This window comes from Zonotrichia leucophrys, chromosome 6 (assembly GCF_028769735.1).
Source record: "Zonotrichia leucophrys gambelii isolate GWCS_2022_RI chromosome 6, RI_Zleu_2.0, whole genome shotgun sequence".
Lineage (NCBI taxonomy): Eukaryota > Metazoa > Chordata > Aves > Passeriformes > Passerellidae > Zonotrichia > Zonotrichia leucophrys.
Window position 1 is genome coordinate 28103696 of NC_088176.1, and position 15750 is coordinate 28119445.

The 15750-nt window shown below is 38.7% G+C and overlaps 1 protein-coding gene across 1 annotated transcript in view; it reads left to right on the forward strand.

Annotated features, from left to right (window-relative positions):
- The window catches only part of BICC1 (BicC family RNA binding protein 1), an 89841-nt gene that overhangs the window by 28730 nt on the left and 45361 nt on the right, over positions 1-15750 (forward strand). Inside the window, exon 2 of the mRNA XM_064716848.1 lies at positions 4132-4178. Within this exon, the coding sequence (XP_064572918.1) occupies positions 4132-4178 (47 nt within the window). The remainder of the gene's footprint in view (positions 1-4131; positions 4179-15750) is intronic.

The following is a 15750-nucleotide window of genomic DNA, read 5'->3' on the forward strand; positions in this document are numbered from 1 at the left end:
AGTCCCCAACTCGGTCACACTGTTACCCTGGGTTTTTGATAACTTCGAGACTTTGGAAAATAAGACACAAAACTGATGTGTGAGATCAGCAAAGTTACAGTAATTCATTTAAACACTTAATCAGTGTTTCTTGGGTTCCCTTCCTGTAAAATATGACCTGCATTGTAATAACTTTTTTAATAACTGAAATAACATTAGAAGTGAAAGCTCAAATTCATTTTTTCCATGTGAACCTGGAAATTACAATTGGGCCTTTTTATGATTTGGTGATTGAGTAGACAAATGGTGCACTTCTTGGGTACCATAACAGTTAACACCTGTTTCAACTGTTTCATATTTGTATTGGATGGAACCTCAGCAATCCAATATGTCTTGAAAAGCAAAAATCTAATATAAAATATTTCATGGTATGGAAGAAATTACAATAAACAGAGTATAGCTTAAAATATAAAATGCTTGTTATGCACATTTACATAGGTTTCATCTGTATTTCTGAAACCAATGTAGGCACCTTGTGTAAAAGTAATCCTAGTTTTTCTGAGGGTTGGTTAAGTGATTATTCAATACCATAAAGTAAATACTGTTTTCTAAGAAAACAGTATTTCCTGAGTTGGCAGAAATGAAGCAGTTTGTCAGTGAGAAGTCAGGTACAGCTGGATTAATTAGCATTTGCTTTGTGATTGCTCTCAAACCTGCTTTGGGGACAGGGACCACTGGCAGAAGGGTGGAGTGGTCTCCTATGGCACGTGCCAGGCAATAATGTCACTTGTTTATGTTGTTTTTTACTGGTGTGGTATTTTGAATTCTGTAATTTCAGAAAATGTGGAACTTTGTTCATTAAAATCTGAAAGCTTATTTCAAGTTTAGTAGAGATGGGCTCTATTGTACCTTCCATGCAGCTCAGGTACAGCACTGCTGGCCCCCTCAGCCTCCCACAAAAGGCTTGTTGTCTGTGGTGTTTGATAACTTGAAAACTTCCTGCTATTCTGGATAAAGCATGGTTTGAAAATCTAATTATTATTACTAAGATTACAAAAATAATTTGCCAGAGTGCATTGTCAGATGTAAATACCGTGAGCTTCTTAATATGATATTTCAAAGCTGAGGTTTATTTTGAGAGTCGGGGTTAATACTCTCAAGATTTGTTTAGAAAATATGATCTTGGCATGTGATGACCTGGGAGATTTTTTTTCCTAAACACGAATTCAAGTTTGCTTTTATCTCCGTTTATCTGATTTGAGGTAAACCTCAATGCCTTACTAAATTGCATCTGCTTGTAGAGAACACTGTAAATGATTTGCATTTTAATGGCTTTTGCATAAATTTCGTAACTCTGGAATGCTTCTCTTGCTCATTTCCCTGCAAAAGATGCTGGGTTTGTCTTGCTGTAACAAAATCTGTTTAGCCTTTCAGTTATAAGAGAAATGGATAAATTTGCCCTTGGTTTTGGTTTTGGCTATTGGTTTGCCTTTGGTTTTGGCTATTCCTACTCTTTTCAGAATTTTCAAGACTGCCTTTATCTACTTTAGAGAGCAGAAAGGCTTGAAGATAATTTCACATCAATCATAAATATTTCAGACACATGTTGGAAGCTTTCTTAAACATAGGTACTTAGTTTGGGAGTAAACATACATGGAAATGTAGATAATGGTGGGTAGCATCACAAAATTCATAAACTGCTAGTAGAATTGAATTTTCTTTAACTGCAATTGCTCCTCATAAAAACCAGAGGAAATTTAGGAAGTAAAATGAAAGAGTAAGTAGATTATTGGTACAAAGAATTATATGATATGAGGAAGGAGGGAAAAGGGAGACAATAGCTGGAAAATAGCTAGTCTCAAAAGAAGCATAATACATTGTTTCATGTAGTTTGTCTTCAAGTTTTTAGGCCTTTTTTCTCTTTTATAGTGAAATATATCATTCTAAGTGTAACAAAATATTTTAAGCCACAGTTCTGAGCATCTTTCCCTTATTAATTAAATGCATAATGGAGATGGTAATGACTAGATCACCTTAATATAGAAAAATGAGGTATGATCAGAGGCATACCTCTTCCTGGATTAAATAGTGCTGCGTCTTGGACATGAAGTGACAAATTCCAACAGTATCTCTTAACATGTGAAGAGCTGTTCTCAGGTACAGACCTTCAACTTCAGTGTCTTTCCAAAAACCACCATACAGTCTGCCCTGCCATTTCACAGCTATCACAAGACCTGACAAATGGATTATCATAAAGCACCTTATGTGCTGAAAAGCTCTAATGGAAGACCCTATCTTTATAATGTGTTGGAACAACTGAACCTTCTAGTTACCAACTAAAGGTTTTTATAAAGTGCCATCTGCTCCAATTTTCCTATTGTCTCTACTGTTGTGGGGTTTTTTTTCCTGTGAACCCATTTTGGGATGTTTTCATTGTGTCTTCTTTCCCACTTTGTCCGTGCTTGCTGGTTTCTGTCTGTTGTGCCATCAGTTGTTGGTGGGGCCAAGCTGTAAATCAGGTCACCAGAATGATTCATATTAAAAATAAACCTACAATAAAAAGCTTGGAATCCTCTTTGTCAGCATTCTACTCTAATGCCCTGCAGAGCATCACTGCTATTATCTTAAGCCATCTCTTGTTTGTGTTCAGTTTGGAAATTATGCATTTGCAGCTGGAACAAAATCTGTCTCTTCTCAAAACTGCAGCTTCAGCCACACATCTGTCACATTCTCATCTCCAATTTATCTCGGGTACCCTCTGATTAAAAGCATGTTGGTCCCATGTTCCACTTGAAACAGAGTGGTGTTGCTCCTCCCTTCCCAAAAGCATTTCCTATGTATTCCTGAGTTAATGGAAAACAAGTCAAGCAACGTGCACCTATCAAGGGGCTGCTTCAAGGAAGTTGTGTTTTTCTGCTAGTATCAGTAGCTTGTAAATCTGGAAAATAAACCTTCCCCAGTTGTTTTCTCTGCTCCCAGAAAACCTTGTTCTGGTGAATATGAATCACTTTGCTTTTCTCATGCAGGCACCTATGCGTTTTGAAGGTGGGGAGAGCTTTTTTTCTCAGACTTGTGGAACTGGGGAGTCTGGAGTTGCTCTGCAGCAGGATGAATGCTTGACAGGCTTCATTTGCTGCCTCTGTTCTGGCTGCACTGGAGCTGAATCATGAACTTCTGAACTGTATTAGATAAAACTTGCTAGTGAGCTCTTCTCTGTGGTATTTAAGTGTTGTTATTGAGGTTTTGAGAAGCTTATTTCAAATGTAGTGGCACTTCTTCCTCTGGGGTAGAAGTCATCCCATGCCCCCAGCCTGTATCTGCTCGCTTGCATTCTGCTATCACATTGCATTAGCTGAGTTAACAGTTCCTTAAGAGCCTGGAATTGGTTGTGTAATTGGAGGAGGAGGGCAGAACTGAGTAGTTTAAACATAGCTTTGAAGCCAGGGTGATGGGATGAGCTCGAGGGGTCTGTTTTGTACATGGGAAATACAAAGTTGCTCCAGTAATCCTCTACCATTCAGGAAACTCTTCTCCACCCTTGGAGTTGTTTTTGAAGGCATCCCTTTCTCCAGGGAAAAGGAAATTATCCTCTTTGTAATCAGTTTGAGCTACTGTGTTCTGAACTGCCTGCTAGTTCCACACAGATAAACTACAGCATATGCTATGTGCAAACACTTGTATCATTTTAAGTGCAATAATTTGCATTAACTAAACTTGCAGTTACGGGTTTAAATACAAGTGGGAGATAATCCAGGTTGTGGTCTTGAGATCACTGAATAATGTGATACTTGATACAGAAAATCTTTTGCTCTCCTAGGTTTCTTTTGATCCTGCTGTTGGTAGAATTGCAGGGCTAAGCATGCAGTGTGACTAAATTGTTACACTTAGACCATGTGTATTTGTAACTAAAATATCTATCAGTGGGTTAGAGCTCGAGTACCCAAATACAAAGGGCTCAGACTCTGTCCTTGGCAAGTGACTTGTAAAACGTTAATCTGGGTGTTAGTCAGCTGTTGACAAATGTTTATTGCATGAGAAAAATACCCAGAGTTGTTATTTTACAGTAGCATGTACTCACTGAGAATTTCTATATGTAAGCCTGCAAATTGTCTCCTGTGTGTTTAGTAACCAGATCCCACTTCTGTTTTACAGCTGCTGCAGAGGGCAAAGGGAAAAGTGGGGAAGACTTTTTTCAGAAGGTAAGAAAGATATTTCAATTCTGTAACAGCGCCTGACTAGAGAAAGAAAAAGATACCAATTATTCATGCATGTGATCAGCTAGTTAAACTTCATGTGCAGTTTCCACCATATTGATCAAATTTTTTAGTTTTGTCATTTAGTGTCTGCTTGCTACCAGCCATGCATGGAATGAGATGAGAAACAGGTTCTTTGGTGTATGCTCCTGTCATCCATGCACAAAAACAATTTAACAGTTTTATCAGTTACTTAACTGAAAATGTTGAAATATGCATGATGAACATTGTTATGCTTAATTTTTAACCTAGAAGATGTTGTGAGGTGATCTTAGGGATATTGTCTGTGGATAAATGCTGCATCCTGTTATTAAAATACTGCCTTGCAACTTACTGTGATATTGTTGAAAGTGTAAATATTTGGTTGAGAAATGCAGTGGGCTTTTAAGAAAGAAATGCACAATCCACAAAATGATTAAACAAAGTTTGTGGTTGGACAGAGGCACGGAAGGACTGGAAAAGGGAGTCCTGCAGCAACTAAACTACAAAGAGAAACATGGTCAAGAGTAATGACTGGCAAATTATTTTTACAAAGCAGCATAGTATTGGGGGGGGTTGGTCTTTTTGTTTGGGGTTTTTTTTTCAAGAATAGTGTGAAGAACATTATTTATGAATTATTTTAATGAAAATCTACATGTTGCAGGCTAATAAAAATAATGACCTATTTTTTCTTTAGTACAGAGAAGAAAGTGCAAACTTTGCTGTATGCTGAAATGCCTTGACACTTCTTCTTGACTTGTTGTCCATAGAAGTAATTTGCCGTATTTTGCTATAATTTTAAGTGGTTGTTCCCGAAAGGAAGATGTTGAAGGTTGCTTTACCCTGCATGTGACTGTGGGATGCCTTGATAAAGGCTGGTGAGGAGGAGTATATATGCTGCCAAATGTTTGGATTTTCAGATTTATGTTGCTCCTAACTGACAGTGAGAGTTGTTTTTCCAAATGTGGTGCTTAACTGTCTGATACTAGTGAGCACAGAGGACAATGTGTCAATAGTGCCTCTTAGGATTTTATCAAAATACTTTGAGTTTTTAAGTGCTGAAACAAAGCTAAGCCATAGTAGCCTGTGCTGTATTCTGCACATTATTCATTTTGCCACAGTGTTTTCTCTCTCAAATCTGCTCATAATTCTTAAAGGTATGGATAAAATGTTTCTTCTTGAGTTGCTTATCTGTTTGACATGTGTATTTGATTGCTTGATTGTTTACTGTAGATATGATGTGCAATTATGTAGTCACTAGTGTAACAGCAGAAAATACTGTGTTGAATTTAAGAGGAAAGCAAAATGTGCTAAACTTCCACTATGTCAATGAGTGCAACTCTTTGCCCACACTGATGATACAGTGGCTATCCTGGCATTTAGATATTATCATATTTGTGCATAATTATTATCTAGGCACAGTGTGGGTGCTGCAATAGGTTAAATAAAGCTGCTTCATTTTAACTGGCATTCTTCTTAAAGTATCATCAACTCCACAGTGTGGATTTCTGTAGTTTTTGAGCACATAGACACAATGCTACAGCTAATAAAACCAGATGGAAACTATCTCCTTTGAGTTCTCTTTTGTTGGAGGAAATCTCTGGACAGTTGCTCATAGCTTACTCACCGTCTCTGTCTGTGCAATTTCCTTTAATCAGAGTTAAATTTTTCCCCTCTCATGTGAAATGAATAAGGCAGAGTATGTGGAGGTAAAATGAAAACTCATTCCATGTATTTCAGGTTGGTGCAGTGAGGAAGAAAGTGATTTGTGACATTAGGAACACATTGCCAATGAAGGCAGCAGGACACTTCCAGAAACTCAGTGTAAACTCAAAGCTGCAGCAAAGGCATTTTTGTAAAGCAGTTCAGATGATGAGACTTCAGGGCATTATTGGCAGGATTTTGAGTGGAACAGGGAGGGAGAGGTGCATCCTTGAGAGGCCACATCTAGAACATGGGGGCATTATTTGCATAAATAATGCCATGTTTTGTGGATTCTGATCGACTGCCCTCTATGTGCTGAGGTTGGCTGGAAGTGGCTTGTGAGGTGGAAGAAGCTTCCATAGGAATGCTGAAATGGCAAATGACAAGGCAAAAATTCAGGAAGGTGATTCTGTATGTCAAGGCATGCAGACCAAGAGGGAGGAAGGAGGAGGCTGCGCCTGGGGGGTTGGCAGAGACTCAGCCTGCATTGTGAAGCTGCAGAGAGGCTTTTAAAGAAAGTTAAAAGTTAATACAAGGGTTTGGTGCTAAGCAGTCTTCTGTTGGCCTCCAAACATGCGAGAAAACAGTGTTACTTAGGTTGTCATAATCAAGCAGGATCTCAGTGGATGTGAATCGGTCCTACCAACTTTCAACTTCCAGAGTTTAATAACAATTTAAATGTCAAAATGCATAATTTTACTGAGCATTTTAGCAGAAACAAGCACATCTTGTAGAGTTACAGAATGAGCCCCAGTTCTTGGTGAAATTCAGATAATTTTTCTGCCCTGTTGTGGAAGGGAAGATCAGATGAAGAAGAGCCCCTTCCTCTGGTCCTGAATTCAAGTGAAAAGTAGATGAAATATCTTTTGGTAGTGTCATTTTTAAGAGTCTGAAAACCTTATACTTTCTTCTAATATTTCTAAATTGTAGTACTGCTTCAGATGAGGGAAAACTTACCATCATCTAATGAGGATTTTTCAAAACCACTGGGAGCTACTAATAATTTAGCAAAAAATGAGTAAATAATGGCATGGTTTTCTCTGTAGAGCTCTTGGATCTGCAGTTCAGTAACAGGTAATCCTAAATAAACATGGATGGCTCTGCTGTTGTGTTACATACTATTTGTGTAAAAGATCCTTGTGGGCCTTGCTCTCTAAATTGTTTTTTATTTATTCTGTGAGAGGAATTCATTATATGAAATTACTACATGTCCTTGATCCAGAGCCCATTTTCAGTTGATGGTGGATTTTTTCCACCAAGTTCCACAACATCTGGTTCACGCCTCATAGGAAGCAAGGCCCTTTCCCCAGCAAAGCCAGGACATTGTTCCAGGGAACAGATAATTTATGTAGCCCTATAGAGGCGTGTGGCACTCTTAGTTAAAATGCAAGGAGGTGGTGATTCTCTGTCCTGAAGAGTCCATAATCCAAAACAGGTGAGGGTCGGCCCTGTGGACCAAGAGGAATTTCATGCATCATTTTGGTTTGCTTTTAGCTCTGTCATCATCAAGTTTGTTACTTTTCTTCTTTTTAAACACTTGGGAATCTCAGTGCTGATGGTAATCTTTCATTCTGAAATTTCTTTGGACAAGAGTGTATCTGTAGCCTTCTCCAGGGCCTGTGAGCAGAGTAGGGTGGGTGATAGGTGAACACTGTGGCTTTAGTGGAATTTGGGTGGAGTTCTTGGGACAATGTGGGACTGCACATGCAGAAGGTGGTGACTGGAAATGATGCACTGCACAGGTCACATCCAGGCTCTTTATTTCAGTGTGCATGTGTTAGTGTGGGCTTTGGGAGAATGCCTGGAGGGGCTCCTCAGCTCTGGCTTTCCTGCCTTTTAGAGTTCATTTGCAGAGCTTGGTTTTGTAGGAAGCACTGAATACTACCAGCCAGCTGTAAATTGTGTGTTTTACTGGTCCTGAGTGTTTGACATCCTTTTATGTTTTGTGTTTAGGGTGTCTTCTGTACCTTTTTTAAGCAAACAGAAGTGGTGTTTGCATGCATTTGCCCAGTTGCAGATACTTCGGGGTTTTTAAGATATTTCTGGATTTAGGCAAAAAGTGTATTTAAATGCTTGTGTTTCTCTCAGTGCAGAGTCTGTTATTCCCTGAGAGAGAAGTAAGTGTGCTTGGAGCTGTGAAGTTGCAACTGGGCAAATATTTCATGTGTGTACCAACATCTCTTCTGTTAATTATTAGGAGCTTATGAGTGCAAAGGAAGACTAGTGGTTTCTTTTCATTTTCCTTCCTGTGCTTACAGGTAGCATGTTTAAATTGTAGCTTCTAATTTTATTAAATAATTTGCTCTGTAGAAGTTACTGAGGCCATTTTGAAAGCATGATGTGGTGAAACCATTCTTTAAAAACAGGTGATCTTTCAGTCCAGGTATTTGGAAACAGGAATACAAAGAGACTAAAAAAAAACCAAACAAATGCCCAACCAAAGCCAAAAAATAAACCCCCTGTGATTATTGGAAGATGTGAAAAATTGCTATATCTAATGTATCTTTAATCATATTTCTGTTCAAGTCCTCTATGCGGTAGTCATTAATGATTGTGCCTTTTTATTTATTTAGGAGGCTCTGGCAGCAAAGGCAGCAAGGAATCTTCCTCAAGCCCTGTTTGCTTTTCTAAGACAGTAAAAGAGCTTGGTTTGCAACATCCTGTGTTTTCTCTTGTATCTTTGAAAAATATCTTTTCTGTTGTTCTGGGACAAACCTTTGAACTGTTGCAATATTCTTACTTGTGAATATATTAATACAGTGTTGATATATGCATTTTTTAAGTATAGGTAGTATATTCTGATACAAATAAATTTAATTTTCTGTTTGCAGTAGGTCAGGCTGGAAGTGGATCACTCACTTTTTAATCTCTGAACATGAAGCATATCTAGAGCTTCAAATGCAAGTGGCTTAGGGCATTTTCAGGCATTAAAAATATTAATCATTGACCTGAGACTAAGATGTCTCAAGCTAATTATTATCCACATTCAGACTAACTTCTGAAGGGCTTTTCATGTGTCTTCAGCCATGACTATTCCCCAGCTGCCTATTTATAGCTGTAGCTCCCCCAGGGCTGTGTTTCCATTTCTGATGGCAGCCACGGAGTTTCTTGCAGTGTTATTTATCTGGTGGTGAGACCTCGTGAGCTGCTGCTGATCAGACATTATCATGGCTCTGGTCTCTGTTTCAACCACAGCAGCAGCTTGGAGCTGCAGGAGCTGGTTCCACACATTCCCCTTTTTCTGGTTGGAAATCAGGATCTGCACTAGCATTAAAATAACCTCTTGATGTAGAGCTTGGCTCATAGCATGTGACAAGGATTTATTAAGGCCATACGTTTCCAGAGCTGGCTTCAAGTGCCTGGCTGGGATGGGAGTGCTGGCATCCAGTTTACCCTGAGCTTCCTCTCATTTGGCTTCCTGGGAAGAGGAAGTGACTGCTTGGAGAGGGCAGCGTGGATTAGGGGGCTGAAAGAATGTCAGTGCAAGTTAACATTTGCAGGAAATCTTGGGATTGAGACATTTGTCTCCCTTTTGGCAAAGCCCCACCCAGTGGAAAGGAGGCTATTTAGGTTGGATCAGTTTCTCTGAAAAGGTAAATCAAGAATGCTTACTTAACTTTTTGCTTAGTTCAGGCAGAGCTGAGTGGTGGGAAGGCTTCATTTTTGTGGAAAATGGCACTCATCCCATCTGTAGTATAGTGACCGTTCTGCTAAGGCAATGGAGTAATTCCAATGATTTTTAGTTTTTTTTCATTTCATCTCCAGTTTCTCCTATGCTGCTTCTGATACAATGGGTACTAGCTTGAGATTTTACCTGTAATATCAAGTTAGTTGATCAAGTTCAGCTTTATGCCACTATATTGCTATACTTAACACTGTGCAAGATCCCTTGCATTGTAAAGCAGTAGAGGAGGAGTGGTTTGTCACCACCATCTCCACTGAGGTTCTCAGCGCTTTTCATTCTGAGTTAAATCCTCCCTCAGAAGTGAGGAGGGATTTCCTTCTCAGAAATGTTTGTACTCTTTTACCTTGAGGAAAAAAAAATAAAGGAGACAAGTATGAGAATGATTCAAATCAAGAATATACACTGGCTTTCTGGCTTGTAAGGAGGAGAATTGCTGGTTTTGATTTCAGAGAGGAGATTTGGATGCATACTGGTGTTTTGAACAGTGTTCTGTGGGGTTTCATTTTTGAGTGATACTTAGAATTTTTATATTACTTGTGAAATTCAATAATGCTGTAGAGACAGTTATTTCTATATATACTTTTTTTGCATGCCTAAATTTTTTTTGTTTTATGCTTTGTCCTGTATTTAAAACAAATGTGTTACCTGTGACCCTTGACTAGTACTTCCATTGAGGGTAAAATAAACTTTTAACTCAAGTGAAGGACTTCAGTGTTTCTCCATAGGTAAGGGCATTTGATTGATTAATTTTTACTCTCAATTTTTTTGCTGTACTTGTAAATTAAATACCAAGTTCTGTAAACATTTTTGTTGCACAAGGTTTACTTAATGTAGCTTTTGGATGCAGCAACAATACTGCAATATTTTCTTAAACAAGACCCTTGATTTAAGAATCATCTTAGTTGTTTTCAGGTGAAGCAAAGGTTAAAAAAAGATGCAGTGTGTATGTGCATGCATGCATTTGTTCTCACCCTTTCTAGGGTAAAAATCCCTTACTGGAAATGGAAACAATAAAAATTCCAAAGCCACATCCATATAGGCAGCTTTCCCAATTCCATCTTTAGTGATTTAGAGCTTTTATGTGCAGTCTGAAAGTTTCATTTGTAAAACTGACGTCTTTTATTCTACTGCCTTTATTGCGTTTATACATAATCTGTTCATTAGTTTTAGTATTTAGTGTAAAAGTTTGGATGCACATTGATCAAAACTAAGAATAAATACTTTGCCCATGATGTTAACCTTTACCTCTAATTTTAGCTTCAGGACCTCTTCATCCTGCACATGCTTAATTCTTGGTAAGCTCTTTAGGAATAGCTGTTAAAACTTTGTGAAGATGGTAAGTTTGTTAGAGTCAGCATGGGCTAGGATTAGTCCTTGACAGCAAACAGCCTGTTTGCTACTCTGGGGAAGCCTCAAACTCTGCACAAAAATATTGGCCCTGGGAAGTTGCAGGGAGGCATTATTGGTGTTCTGCTTAGCTTGACATGACACTGTATAGCAGTATGCAGGTGAGTTTTCCTTCTGTTCCCTTTTTATTTATCAATCAGAAACACATTAATGTTTTTTGATAGTTATTTTAGCATTTAATAAAAACTTGAAATAGAAATCAGTTTAACAGAGATGGACAAGTGAGTAGGTGAAGATCAATTTCCTGCAGTATTAAAGCAAATGACTTGCAGTGGAAGCATGAACAAAAACATATGGGAGTACTGATCCTTATCCATGCTGCTGATTCCAGACAGTAATGTCTAAAATAATTTACATATTAACTTTTTTCAAGACAAGTAAAACTAGGGAAGAAGGATTAGCCAAGCAGTCATCTTTTCTGAAAATGTGTCTGGGTTTGACAGTTGTGCTATAAAATGGGAAGATGAAGAGCCTACCCTTGAGGACACAAAGTCACTCATGTCCTTGTGTGTGGGAAGGCTCTGTTGTCCCACTGCTCCTTTCTGTACAGACACACAAGTGCAGCTTGATCCTTGTCCTCCCTGTGCATCCTTTGGTTGTGTGTTTTAAACAGATTGCACCTACATGTGTGCTGCCAGTACTGACAGACTGCAGTCACAGCAAACTTGCTAAAGCCTTTTCTGTATTTTATGGTTTTAATTCTGGTCTCTGCATAGGAGATGGAGGTTTTTGCCATACAGGAGCACAAACTGGAAGCTCTGAACAGTATAGTCTGGAATGTAGGGTGTCTGGAGCCATGTGCCATTGTTGCTTCTCAGGAACAGCCCCTCTTCTCACCTGCAGAATTAGTGCTTACACAGGGGGTCAGGCTGTGCTGTCCAACTTTGAGTAGTGGCTGTGACAAACTGTGAATTCTTGATTGGAATTGCTTATGTAGGTCATCACCTCAGGGGGAAAGAAACCACAACAGGGCTTGGGATGCAAATCCATTGCTGTACCCAAAATGTTGGCCAGGCTTCCACAAGAGCTGCGTACCAGGCTTTGGGCGAAGTTTTGTAATTTCCTTTTTAACTCCTTATACTCAAATTTCCTCACCAACCAGTAATCCTTGATGCTGCCCTGCTGATGTGCTCTGGCAGTGCAAATGCTTTCTCTGGCCTCACCAGTTTTGGAGTTTGAATTCCCAACGGGTAACTTCACACAAACCTCTTTTGAGTCTCAGTCTTCCTTCCCATCCTTGTTCTTGCCTTGCTTTCTCCTCCCCTAAAACCAAAAAAACAACAAATCATTAAATGTAATAATTCTGGTTCCAGCTACACCCATGGCTGTGTTCTTGCTGCCAAAAGTCATGTTCAGGGATTAGTCATCCTCTTAGATTGTGCTGCATCACCTCTTATGCACTGCAAGAGATAGAACTAATGATCACCCCATGCAGAATTTCACTTGTCTGCTATGACTCTTCAGGTCTTGTCCTATGGAAATATATTTTCCTTTCATTTTCATCTAAGTTATATTCAAATAAACCATAAGAATAAACTTGTTTATACAGCTGTAAATGCATACAAACTAAGGGGACTGAGACAACTTTTCTGAAAGCTGAAGATGCAAGATGAACACTGAAAGTCTGTTAAACCCAGTATTCCAAGCCCAGGCATAACATCTTCATGGTGTAAAGTGAGATTGTCTCTGAGTTACTTTCCCACATGGTATTGAAGTCCAAACTGATTTAATTTTGTTCTTTTCCTCGCTTGCCTGGAAAAAGAATTTCACTTAAGTGGGGAAGGAATTCAGACTGGGTAACTACAGAGACCCACTAGCAGATGCAGATTCCTGTCTGACCCATTTTTGCTTTCATTGTGATTAATACTTGAAGCAGAAAAGGCCAAGATGCCCAAATCCCAAAGGTGGGAGGGTCAGAAATAGGTATCTTACCAACACTAACTATAAAGAATAATACTTTGATTTAATGTGCTTGCTTTAAATGAAGAAGTCTGTTATATATGTTGTTCTTGTTCATCCACTGTGTGTAAAATATTTCCTTTGAATTCTGAAATACTTGTGGGCTTTGGGGGGAGTTTTGTTTGGTTGGTTTTGTTGCATTCAGGACATTCCAGTTTGCATCCAAAATCAGCTAAACAAAAAATACAGCATAAGAAAAAATAATTTCTTACTGTCTTAATGTAAAAACTCCCCAAAGTGCTGAAACTATAAACTTTTCAAGCTGGAATATAAGGAAGCCAAAGGCTTGTCTTCCAGCTGCCTTACAGTTAGAATTTTTTTTTTTCTTGAAGGCCAAATGCTATGCAGCTAGAGCCAATTTTTTCAGGGTCAGAGTACAGTCTGATTTGTTTTGTTGGTGTCCTCCAGTGTCTTGTCCTCTTCTGTTTTTTCTCCACTGAGAATAGCTTACATATTTTGGCTTGTAAACACTACAATTACACTTGGGCAAAGGGGAGGAAGGCAAGTTGTAGAAAGACAATTTCTTAGTCTTTCCTTCATTTTGAGAAGAAGCATGAGGTTATTTGTTGGGGATGAAACCTTGCTGACAGGAATGCCGGATCCCTTTGGTCAGTTGATCCCTCAAGGCAAGGCAAGCACTGATTAGTACTCGCTCTATCTCTTATTTTGTGTGGAAATAAGGGAAGCTATGCAGAGGTGCTGTTCTGCAGAGATCATGAACTCTGAGTCATCCCTAGGCTGAATTTCCTCTGAATGTTATGTAACTCAAGTATTTATACAATTGGAATGCATGTAATATGGCTGGAGCACTTGAGAGTTCTCTTTTTCATGTGAGAGCAGAACCCGTGTTCTCAGGGTATGTGGCATAATACTGTTTTCACTAATGAAGCAGTTCCATTCCAACATGAACTTGAGGTTGTCATGGAATTATTCCAGATTTTTCAGGGAAAAAAATAAAGTCTTGTCACTTCAAATTGCCTGGCTTTGAATGGTAAAGCAGAAACAAAAAGTTGATGCAACAGTGATCTATGCATTCTTCAATATCATCTTTACTTTCAACTTTAACTGCTCTCATAAAAACTCAGTTCCAAGTTTCCCAGAGCTTTGTGACACTCTGCTGTTATAATAAATACAATACAGAAGTAATAACTTAAATTATTACTTCTTAAGTAATTACTTATTTAAGTAGTTTAAGAAGTAAGCAGTGTAGTTTAATTTTTTTAAGTGTTCTTAGGAAAGTTCTGGTTTATTGTAACATTACAGCCTGGAGTTGAATGCTAGCACAGACTGAGCATTTTGATACTTCAGTAAATGTACTTCATTTAAATGCATCCTGACTTTTTTTTTTTTTTTTTGCCTAAGATTGGAGATAATCTTGTCTTTGTAGAGACCAAATTGAGTTATCTTTTTTGGTCTAATGTGGCAATTTTTAACATTACAAAGAGCTTAAGGATAGTAGATGGCCAGATCTCAGTGGCTGGCAGTCAGACTGCTTTTCCTTTGAAGATCTTATATGCATCTTTCTCATATGTCCCCAGAATGTGCAGCTGTGAAGTTGTGGGCTTTCATTTTATTTTAGTTTAGCATAAGAAACGGGGAGGATTTAATTTCTTCTAGACAGAAGTCTCCAACCTTCATTGAGAGTGTAAAGGACTGATGGGATGTAACACTTGCCTTGAATGTCATGCATTCTTCTTCTGTCTCCTCTCTTGTGGTTCCTTTCATGTTGGATCTTCTATAACTCAGTCCTGCACCGTTCTCTGTTTTAGCATCTCCCTTTTCCTTTTAGCCAGTGCCTTCCAGTTTTCTGTGCATTTCACTGCCTGTTGCACAATGAAAAAAAAATCCTCGCCCAAAGCCTTTTATCAGAGACAAGTGAATTCTTTGAAACAGCTTTTTTCACATCTGGATTGAAAAATGGTAAAAAGTATATGTATGTTGCTGGTAGAATTTCACCCTCCTGGAAATGTTTTATTTCAGCTGTAACTTATTATCCAATAGTGCTGAAACCAAAAATATAGTATAATAAAGTCTGGCTGACACTTTGTTTTTCCACATGGCATGCTAATCTGGAAGTTGTTGTGGTGTCTTTGGGATTTGGATGTAGAAGATAAGAATTAGGAACTGTTAGGGAAATCTGCCTAATTTTGAATTGTACTGTTATGGAAAACATACTGGTATTGTAGCTGTTAATGCATTAGTCTTCTGCTTGCAAGTGACTTTGCTAATTATTTTGACATTTGAATTGTTTTCATTCCCTCATGAGTATGATGAGAGGTATGAGCTCACCATGCTTGTTGATGAGACCTTGGTATAAAAGAGAAGTCCTTTAGCCTCAGTAGACATGCCCAGCATTTCTAGGAGCTGCATTTCCATTCATCTGTCTGAAGTCCCTGGTGTCAAGCAGTTCCTTCTCCTCTGTTACAACTGAATGGGTTGGTGAAGCTCTGTAGCTCTGTGCCAGGATGAAATTTCAGTATCATCTGCCTGTAATGGGCTGGTGGAATTGTCACTGAGCCCAAGGCAGCAGCAGAATGAGAGCTGACACTGAGCTAAATGACTGCCTGCTTTTCACAGTGTGAGAGTGTGTGCATAGCTTTTCCCTGTTGGCTGGTTGGAGATGTACAGATAGGTTACACACTGTGTCATAATAAATAAAGGCTGTCAAATGTCTGCTCTGACCTGCTAAACTAAGTAAAAATTCTGGAGTCTGGATCAGCTTATAATGAAAAGCTGCTTTTAGGTAAAAGTGAGGCAAACCAATATATTTTGACTTATGGAGAC